Source organism: Sardina pilchardus, chromosome 2 (genome assembly GCF_963854185.1).
Source record: "Sardina pilchardus chromosome 2, fSarPil1.1, whole genome shotgun sequence".
NCBI lineage: Eukaryota > Metazoa > Chordata > Actinopteri > Clupeiformes > Clupeidae > Sardina > Sardina pilchardus.
Genome location: NC_084995.1, coordinates 29,072,691 through 29,082,987, shown reverse-complemented (window position 1 = coordinate 29,082,987; position 10,297 = coordinate 29,072,691). Strand labels below are relative to the sequence as shown.

Genomic DNA, 10,297 nt, shown 5'->3' with positions numbered 1-10,297 from the left:
TGTTATTATTTAAAATGTAATATATGTAGAGGCCTGTATGTGTAAGGTTCACAATTTCCTCTTGTTTCCTATGAATAAGTATGATACTTTCTTGTGTAAAGCAAGTGGTGTTAACGTTTCTTATTACGTTTTCTTAAAAAACACAGTTAAATGGTAACAAGCAAACGTATGATAAGTTTGTTTGTCAAGTCCAGTGATTACAATGGGTTGATTAGTTCTGTTCCTTTGTGCCAGGTGTGTGCCATCTTGCACATATACAGGCGCTAAATTAAAAAATAAAAAAAAAACACATGTTTTTGCCATTTGTATTTGTGGGGACAGAATTCAACAATGCAATTGTGCCCCCTAGTTGTCACTTTGGGAACATGCACATGTTAGGAAAACCATGTAAGAGCCATCAAGTGCGTGCCAAAAAGTTTAGCACCCAAACCAACTCGATATACTATGTTATGACAGTCGTCTGTGGCGCAAGGTTATGTATGGTACACCTATGACGAGGCGTTTTAACAATAGGGCCGACTAAGATTCGTTTTTGCATGGGCCAGTCAAATTGTGTAACCTGTAGGCCTTGGCCAAGGCATTCTCACAGCGCGTAAATTGTCAGATTTAATAGTGTATAGTGAAAACTTAGGCACACTTAGTTAGTACATGTCTACTGCATCATCTGGGCTACTTCTATTGTTTTACTGGCATGTGCATATTTCTCTGTCATCAGTGTCAATAACCTTTCAGCAGACCACTGGTGGGCCAATAGTGGAACATTCAATGTTGGTTACATCAGCGCATCCTTTTTACCCTAAATGTGACTCAACATTCCTCGACTATACAGCACGTCTGGCACGAGGAATTCCACCAACAAAACGGAGGGATACTCCCTCTGTAGAGGAATTTGGGACTTCCATTCCATATATGGACTTTTTGATATCAATCACAGCCAAGAGAAAAGAGAGGAGGAGCCTTTATCGATTTACGCATGGATCAACTTTCCATACGAGACCTGTGATTGGAAGCCAGAAAGAGGAGGTAACCAAAGTTTAGAATTTTGGGGTTGGATATATTGTTACTAGAGCGATAGATTGGCTTACATCCGTTCTGTGGGCAAATAGACTACACTGAGTGTTTTCCTTGTCTGTTGAACATTTCAGTGAGAAAAATGACTAGCTCTCAGTTCAACAGAGGTCCAGCATATGGATTGTCAGCGGAAGTCAAGAGTAGGGTAAGTGGTATAATTTGAACCGGTGGATTCTTGTGTTTTCAGTAGTGGCGGTATGCAGCCCTGGATAACATGACAAAGTAGGATTATGCCTAATGAGGGAAAAAAATGAGTTCCCCTCATGAAAGTTGCATTGACAAGTTGCCATTTTTGCATCTTCGAGGGTGATTTATAGTAATGCATTAGGCTAGCCTTTTCAGATGAATAGGCTTCGATTTGCAATAGCATTGGGTTATTATTTTTTAATACAATAGCCTATTACTTTGCAGTGTTTTTAAAATTAGTTTGTATTACTAATGAAAAAGCACGGGCGTTGGCTTTGATAAAGTTAAAAATGCCTTTGGTACACAACGAACCTTTCAGATTCTTCGAGTAGGCCTATGCGCTCAAGAGCATCAGCTGTTAGGTTGTGGCAGTTTTGGAAATCTCTTTGCAAGTTAAATACCTTGAATGCAAAGGTCATGCAGTCAACATATTATTTTACTGGATCACAGTTCTGTTTGAGGTCCTACTCGAACTATTCGTTTGTCTAAGTTCACAACGCTGAGATTCGTCGTGTGCCATAAGTGTTAAACCCTGGGCCTGGGGCCTCAACTTTCTTCATAAATAGAAAGTGATCATAGATGGGGCTTTTCAAATTGCTCTGTAACATGACTTCTATTTATAGCCTAGTTCTGGCGAAACTTACACATTTGAGTTGGTTTATAAATATGCACAATGAACCTTTTTAAACGGAATGATCTTTTTGTCTGTACCCTTTAAAAGCCCCTGTTATGCTCCTCCCCTTGGCTTTTTTTCCTCTCAAGATTGCACAAAAGTATGACCCCCAGAGAGAAGAGGAGTTGCGGATTTGGATTGAGGATGTAACTGGAGGATCTATTGGGGAGGACTTCCAGAAGGGTTTAAAGAACGGTGTCGTATTATGCGAGTGAGTAGCCTAGTCTATATGAAAATGTTGTTGCAAGTCAGCTGTTTTGTTGTTTGTCCTCACACTTCTCAAAATGTTCTTGCGACTAGGCTCATCAACAAGCTCCAGCCTGGGTCTGTGAAAAAGGTCAACAATTCAACCCAGAATTGGCATCAGGTAAACATAGCCTAACATTTGCACTCCATCAGTATCAGGAACCAATGCCCTCCACCAGTGTCTGTTGAAATGTGCACTCAGGTAGACTGGAGGTCCGTTTTAAAATATTGACTTTACCATTGAAGCTCACATCACATTGTTTCCATTTTTCCCTTTTTTGTCTTACTGAAGCTCGAGAACTTGACCAACTTCATTAAAGGGATTACAGTGTATGGATTGAAGCCTCATGATATATTTGAAGCCAATGATCTGTTTGAGAGTGGAAACATGACCCAAGTTCAGACGACTCTCCTGGCCCTTGCTGGCATGGTAAAAAGCTCTTTAAACGTTTAACATTAAACAGCTGGAATTGCTTATCAAGATTACACTATGCTTTAGTGTACATTTCTATGCTGTTAGGCTAAGACGAAGGGAGTACAAACCTCTGTGGACATTGGGGTGAAGTATGCAGACAAACATGAGCGAGGATTCGATGAAGAAAAGATGAAGGCTGGTCATTGTGTCATTGGACTTCAGGTATGATGAGATCCATGAGCATTCATATGAATTGATGAAATCTGTTAAGTTGACCAAACTTAATTGGTGTGTGGTTGCAGATGGGGACAAACAAGTGTGCTAGCCAAGCTGGTATGAATGCTTATGGCACCAGGAGACATTTGTATGATCCCAAAGCTCATATTCTTCCACCTATGGACAATTCAACTATCAGCTTACAAATGGGAACCAACAAAGGGGCCAGCCAGGTAAGACTTTCCCTTTCATTGCAACATTGCAGAGATGGTAACAAACACTACATTGACTATTCATGTAGAGTCAGATTATGTCAGCCTTTTCTCCTGTTGTGCCAACATAACATGAGTTGATCTGTTTGCAGGCTGGAATGACTGCTCCTGGGACCCGGCGTGCCATCTATGACCAGAAGCTTGGCACTGACAAGTGTGATAACTCAACAATGTCTCTGCAGATGGGATATGCCCAAGGAGCTAACCAAAGTGGACAAAACTTTGGATTGGGCCGACAGATCTATAATCCCAAATACTGCCCCAAAAGTGAGGATGATGACGACAAAGAGGAGAATGGGCAAGAAACTGATGGTTGTATTCAGGAATGCCAAGATGAAGGATACCAAGGGTACCAAGAAGAAGGACAGGATTACTAGTGGAATGGTTTCTTTTTTTGGGATTTTCTAACTGCTCAGTTACTGAACTTAAGTGCCTTACTTAGTCATATGTCAACCATCCATAAGATGTAATGTGTTTTAAATGATTCATGTCAGAATGTGTGTAATTGCACAATTCAGACTAAAGAGCTGCTTAGTCAGATGCTATACCATACAGTAGGGCTGTGAAGTGCATGGAATACAACATCACTGGTGTTATGAAGATCCATAGACTCGTGTGTCTGTATGTGTGTGTGAGTGCGTGTGAGTGCGTGTGTCTGGACAATCCAGAAATGGATGGCTTTTAATTGTCATCCATGAACTATTGAATTATTACTTGTATGATTGTTTTGTCCTACAAAGCTTTCCTAGCCTGGATGCCAGACCAACGTTTAGCCCCGCCTACATCCTTTTTCTGCAAGAATTGAGTATGACGTCGTCAGGCTAAAGCTTTCCCAGTGTATCACAATGAATGTTATGTGTCTGCACAGGTCTTGTTTAGTGTCAGTATTTTAAGCATAAATGGAGATTTAGTATCCCCAGTGTATGCAAATATCTAAATGTACTTATACAGGAAAATTAAATGTAGGAAAGACATTTTTAATGTAATTTGCATCTAGACATTCCAAGATTAGTTACTTGAAAAGGGATTTTTTTTTGGTAATGATTTATTTGACAGTGTTGTGGTACACCAGATGCCAGTGTGTATTATTATTTTATTATAGGCTAATTATTATTTTTGTAGTTGTTGTCACACCTGTTGTTGTGACATGCAAACATATGTTTAATTGTTTGCGAGAAACTGACCATATAAGTCAATAGGCATATTCACTTATTAAATTACCATCATATGGGTTCAATCTGTTTTTATCTTTTCTTTATGTTGTGGTATAGATAAGAAACACTAATTGACTGTACATGGATTGTGTTTTTTGCCAACAGACTTTTTAGCCTACATTTTGTGGTCTTGATTAGTGTTGAAGCAGTAAACTGCATGAAAATAAAGCAACAATTTGCCACTTTTATCAGACAATTTGGTGTCAAACATTGTGTTGTGCTGTGGTGCAGGTATGAACCACACAGAGAACAGTGGTTATATAGGCTACCAACATTTATTCATTTATTGACATATGCGGAGCGCAAAGAAGCAGAAATCAGTTGAGGCCTAACATTATTTGTACATATAGCCTAGGCTATTTGTATACTATTGTACATATTTGTATACTATTAACATAATGTGTAGGCCTAATATTTATTACATTTGGAGGAGCAAGACAGGGGTTGACTTGAAAAGAGACAGGTTCTTTTAGAAGTTTTGTGGAAACTTTAAAATGGGATGATCAGAGCTAGGGTAAAGAGGAAAATCCTCTGTAGCAGCTAGGTTACTTCTGCAAAGAAAGGTATAAGTTCCATCCATATGCTTTACTTTCACTGCCACTTCCAAAGATGCTCCGCTTCACCCCTCTTCCAACCGTATCTATCTTGTTGAACATGCTCCGCAAGTTGCGTAAAACCGGATATTACGTAGCCTACAAGTTCGAGCATTATACTGAGAGTGATACAAGTTAACAACTAACCAGAAAACAAAACATAAATACAGGTTGCATTAGTTGACATGCAGTGTATGCCTATACGTTCCATAGATATGCTTTACTTTCACTGCCACTTCCAAAGATGCTCTGCTTCATCCCTCTTCCAACCGTATCTATCTTGTTGAACATGCTCCGCAAGTTGCGTAAAACCGGATATTACGTAGCCTACAAGTTCGAGCATTATACTGAGAGTGATACAAGTTAACAACTAACCAGAAAACAAAACATAAATACAGGTTGCATTAGTTGACATGCAGTGTATGCCTATACGTTCCGTAGATATGCTTTACTTTCACTGCCACTTCCAAAGATGCTCTGCTTCATCCCTCTTCCAGCCGCATCGATCTTGTTGAACATGGCCAGGTTGCGTAAAACCGGATATTACGTACAGGTTTGAGCATAACACCAACATGGAGGCGCTTGGTAAGGGGACATCAACAGTCCGTCTTGATTTGCACATTTTATCGTCATTGTAAAAGTTACTTAATCTATACATGTCTGTATAGGAATCTATTGTAAGCTACTTATGGTCAGTTGGTAATTTATAAACATATCTCTTTGCTCAAGGTTGTCTTTAAGTGTGACCTTGTATTACGTATGCTAGTTTGCAAGGTAGCTAACGTTAGCGTTGCGGGTCTTTGGCCTCTTTTACCATCACTTTAAATAACTTCGGCTTGAGTGAGATGACTTTGTGTTGTTGATGTAAATTTAACAGTAGCATAGTCGTGGTCACACTTGGAACTAGTTTTCTGTCTCATCTGACACGTGAAGTATGGTAGACCAGTAACGTTAGCTAATAGCTAATTTAACTCCTGCATCACCAGTGTTGACTCACAAAAAAAGCTAACTTCAAATGTTACTGTGCATCTTTCTTTGTTATAGTTTTTCGTCTCTCCCGGTTGGGGACTTTTTCGAGGTAAGAAAAAATTCCCAAACATGCAATTGGAAACAGATGTCTTCTGGTATATCGAAGAGCCCTCTAATGTGAATCTTAATGTCACTTTCTCTTCGCACAGGTCCTCTAACCTTTCCGTACTCTGTGGCCATAAGCAACACATTTTACCGCAGAGCAGGTAAACAGCCATGTTCTGAATTTGGAGTTTGTAAAGATGAATTGCATTGCACAAATTCACTGTTTACTTTTTTCATGTTTAGCTTGGTTCCAGTGAGGGAGAAAAGCACAGCTTTGGCAGCCAAGCCAGCGTCTGCACTAAGCAACAAGGGGGAGTATGTCATCACCAAGCTAGATGACTTGGTCAACTGGGCTCGTAGAGTGAGTATGCATATCAGTGATTATGATTTGCACCATAAGTCCTACTCTCTCCCTCCCTCCTTGTATTTAGGCCAGTGTGTGTGTACCATGACAATGGAACTTAGACACATGGGACCCAGCTTAAGAATCTTGTACAATGAAAATATATGATTTGTATGTGTGTTTTACAGAGCTCATTGTGGCCAATGACATTTGGCCTGGCATGCTGTGCAGTAGAGATGATGCACATGGCTGCTCCTCGGTATGACATGGATCGTTTTGGAGTGGTGTTCAGAGCCAGCCCCCGACAAGCTGATGTCATGATTGTTGCAGGGACTCTCACAAATAAAATGGCCCCTGCCCTGCGTAAGGTATTTACGCATTTTTTGCTTCTTTCAAATGACTCTCAAACAATTAAAGCGGATTTATAGATGTAGACAATCATTTTTATTTTATTATTTTTTTTGCAAATAGGTGTATGACCAGATGCCGGAGCCCCGATATGTGATTTCAATGGGGAGGTGAGATCATATTTCTGTTGATTTACATTTGAGTTGTATGATGAAATATGCTAACTATGAAAGAAATGTACCTCTAACCTTTATGTTTTTAATTTCTGGCTGTAGCAAGAAAAAGGGGTGTTGTTAGATATGCCACAGCTTGGCTTCTTGCACTAAATTCATTAATTCTAAGATGAGCAGGTGCCACTCTTGTGCTGCACGTGGTGTCTGCAGAATCTCAGCACTACGCAGACTGTGTGAAAAACAACACAATTGTATGTCCAGTTTCACAATTCGATCATTAAGCAGGAGCTTGGACATGTCAGCCTCTTCACTTTCATCCTTATGAAAAAAAAAATTACACCACATTCAGAGAGGAAACAACTAGTTAAGGGGAGACCAAGGAACACGAATGACATTCAGCGATTACAGGCACAATAAGGCGCAAGGCATCTTGACAGTAAACATGATCTCCACTTTTGATGCGAGAAGTGATGGGCAATGAGTGAATTTCAGCTGTCTCTTTAGACTTTTGTTTAATACCTCTGTGAATCCTTAATTGGAAATCACTAGCGAAGGAACTTAAAGGAACACTCCACCGTGTTTTCATATTAAAATACGTTATTCCCTTAACTAAGACGAGTTGATACATACCTCTCGCGTTTCAATGTGTGCACTCAAAGGCTCTGGCGTGCGGTGCTACTTTTATAGCACTTAGCACTGATAGCACTGCTAGCCCAGTGCATTCACTCGGATCCAAACAGAGATGAAGTTAGAAGTGATGAAACACCTACACGTTTTCCCTATTAAAATACAGTTACACGAGTAGTTACACGACCAAGAATGGTGAGACAAAATAAAACGTGGTGCTTTTCTAAGCGAGTAAGAAGGATAACTATAATGTGTGGCGGAATAGCACATGGGAGCACTTTGACTCGGTGCAGTAATATACTCACTCCAAAGTGAAACTGAAAATCCAAGACCGATGATATTACTGCGCCGAGTCAAAGTGCTCCCAAGTGTTGCTGCTAATCCTGCAGCTTGACCGCAACGCCAAAAAGCCAGGCCCGTTGGTATGGCAGTCACAGAGCATACTCAACTGTAGTGACCGTACTCAGTCACAGTTGCAGGTACACGTATTTGTAGCAAACCAAAAAGGTACAGGGTTTAGGTTCAGTACAGAAGTGTACCGAATGTACTAAATGCAGTCTTAAACTAGAAAAGCACTCAGAGAGCGCAGACCTCCGCCAAGCGAAAACATAACCGCCTCCTGGATCCAGACGGTGATCCAGATCACTCCCACTTAATCGTTTCTTCCCTGGGTCATTTCAGACCTTCAATGAAAATGTAATCGATACCCATCCACAACTTTTTGAGTTATCTTGCTAACAACAAACAAACAAACAAACTCTGATGAAAACATAATCTCCCTTGGTGGAGGTAACAATAATCAACAGATGTTATATGTCAGGTTAGACAGTGAATGTAAAAAAAGCATTGACACCTTTTCAAAATACTATTCCCATTGGGCATCAGCAATATTGTCAGTGGATTTTAGGTCAGCAGTACCTGCAGGCTTACTGTACCGAAAATGAATAGAGCTGGCCCGATGATTCGATGATTGTATGCTGTTAGACCCCTATCAGACAGACAGGCTTAGAGAGATTCCTTGGTGTTTTGTTAAGATTCCTGTTGTTCCTCTGTCCAGTGTTTGCTTTCATTTGAACACCGGATGGCAGTTTCTTACACTGTAAGACAAAAAGTTTAACAGCAATGTTAATGCTGATGAAAGTTTGTTTGCAGCCCATCAAGTGGCACTTTTGATTTTGATCGTTTTGATTGCCTGGAATTTTTGGGCTCAGACACTTTTTCAATCTTAATAATCTTAATCTTTTATCATACTGTCATACTTTCAGTGATTTTTGAAGAACGCAGTCATTTTGTCATTTTGTCGTCTTAAAACTTAAAAATATGTTCTATTTATTTCAGCTGTGCGAATGGCGGCGGCTATTACCACTACTCCTACTCTGTTGTGAGGGGATGCGATCGCATCGTTCCAGTAGATATATACGTTCCAGGTAATAAATAAAAGAAGCATGGCTTTTTGCTTGCCTTGAATAAGATGCTCCATATTGCTTTGTCCCTGTGTTGTGTTGACTGGGGTTTTAACTGTTCATTTCAGGCTGTCCACCTACTGCAGAGGCTCTTTTGTATGGCTGCTTGCAGCTGCAGCGGAAGATCAAGCGTGAGAAGAAAATGTCTATCTGGTACCGCAAATAAGAGCCAATGTGTAAATAATTTATTCCCCTATACCTGTGTTTTGGCAGTAGACCACACCAGTAGTACTATTTGCCTTGACTCTCCAGCATCTTCAATAAAACGTCTGAATATCCTTGTACTCCTACTAGCTTTTATCTAAAGCTGAAATTATTTTTTAAAAATCATCTGTAGTTTCATCAACAGAGGGTTCGTTGGCTGTGTCTGTGACATCACTGTGGTGGAGCTGGATGAATGACAATAAATAAAACATTGCTTGTGTTTAATTTTTTTTAAGTTTTTTTTATTTCAAGTATATTACATGAAAGTTTTACAAAGGTAACATTACATTTATGAGCCATAAAGCTTCAGTTGTACTGAGTCTTATTAATAATTTATATTAGTAAATGTATTGTTTATATTTGTGCTGTAGTCAAAATTGCTGTATATGAGATATGAGATGGGATATACAGTGCCTATAGAAAGTCATCATAGTCCTTTGGATAGCTACTTTTTTTGTCTTACAGCCTGAACTCAACCCATTTAAAAGAAAAATAAAGAATAATAATTAAAAAAAAAATTAGCTGTATACCGTCAAAATAATGAAAAAAAGACAACTGTATTAATCTGAAAATTTATTTTAAAAAAATGGAAAACTAGAATAACAGGGTTGGAAAAGTCATCATACCCCTGATTTAATACTTTGTAGAGCTTCCCTTTGCTTTTATTACAGCCATCAATCTGGATAGGTCTCTATTAGCTTTGTACACCTAGGGTGGGGAATATTTGCCCAATCTTCCTTGCAGAATTGTGAGAATTCAGTCAAATTCTGTGAGGAACGGCGATGGACTCTCCAAGTCAATCCACAGATTTTCTATAGGATTTAAGTCAGGGCTCTGACTTGGCCACTCAAGGACATTCACCTTTCTATCCTTAAGCCACTGCTTTGTTCTTTTGGCAGTATGTTTAGGATCATTGTCGTGTTGGAAGGCGAATGACCTGCCCATCTTAAGCTCATTGTAAAGCCCACCAAAACATACTTTGATATGAGGATAAGACAACGCAATAACTTCTTTAAATGTCCATGAAACATGTTGCCTATTTTACAGTATTATCGGGAATGTGCGAGTAGGCTGAGGTGCCTCACGAGGCATTTGTTACAAAACTTTGTTCTTTTTGATTGCAGGGTTAAGCATTGACTGCCATGATTGTCAGACCTGCTCCATTTTGAGTCAATGGTG

The 10,297-nt window shown here is 39.6% G+C and overlaps 2 protein-coding genes across 2 annotated transcripts; both read left to right on the top strand.

Annotated features, from left to right (window-relative positions):
* The first annotated feature begins 1,061 nt into the window (after positions 1-1,061).
* Positions 1,062-4,481, top strand: cnn2 (calponin 2). Its single transcript, XM_062525270.1, has 7 exons — positions 1,062-1,216; positions 2,020-2,141; positions 2,231-2,297; positions 2,469-2,606; positions 2,697-2,813; positions 2,894-3,040; positions 3,172-4,481. The coding sequence occupies exons 1-7, from the start codon at positions 1,154-1,156 to the stop codon at positions 3,454-3,456; spliced, it is 939 nt and encodes a 312-aa protein (XP_062381254.1). The 5' UTR covers positions 1,062-1,153; the 3' UTR covers positions 3,457-4,481.
* A 901-nt stretch (positions 4,482-5,382) lies between these two features.
* LOC134069303 (NADH-quinone oxidoreductase subunit B 2-like) lies at positions 5,383-9,343 on the top strand. The gene is made up of 8 exons (XM_062525259.1): positions 5,383-5,471; positions 5,931-5,964; positions 6,065-6,121; positions 6,204-6,321; positions 6,492-6,671; positions 6,775-6,821; positions 8,790-8,878; positions 8,983-9,343. Exons 1-8 carry the CDS (start codon positions 5,459-5,461, stop codon positions 9,078-9,080), a joined length of 636 nt encoding a protein of 211 aa, XP_062381243.1. The 5' UTR covers positions 5,383-5,458; the 3' UTR covers positions 9,081-9,343.
* The last annotated feature ends 954 nt before the right edge of the window (positions 9,344-10,297 follow it).

Excerpts from the sequence above, each read along its gene's own strand:
- cnn2 (XM_062525270.1), top strand. The coding sequence starts at position 1,154 with ATGACTAGCTCTCAGTTCAACAGAGGTCCAGCATATGGATTGTCAGCG. Across the intron at positions 2,298-2,468 it reads CAACCCAGAATTGGCATCAG|CTCGAGAACTTGACCAACTT; the intron begins GTAAACATAGCC and ends GTCTTACTGAAG. Across the intron at positions 2,814-2,893 it reads ATTGTGTCATTGGACTTCAG|ATGGGGACAAACAAGTGTGC; the intron begins GTATGATGAGAT and ends GTGTGGTTGCAG.
- LOC134069303 (XM_062525259.1), top strand. Across the intron at positions 6,672-6,774 it reads TGGCCCCTGCCCTGCGTAAG|GTGTATGACCAGATGCCGGA; the intron begins GTATTTACGCAT and ends TTTTGCAAATAG. Across the intron at positions 6,822-8,789 it reads TATGTGATTTCAATGGGGAG|CTGTGCGAATGGCGGCGGCT; the intron begins GTGAGATCATAT and ends TATTTATTTCAG.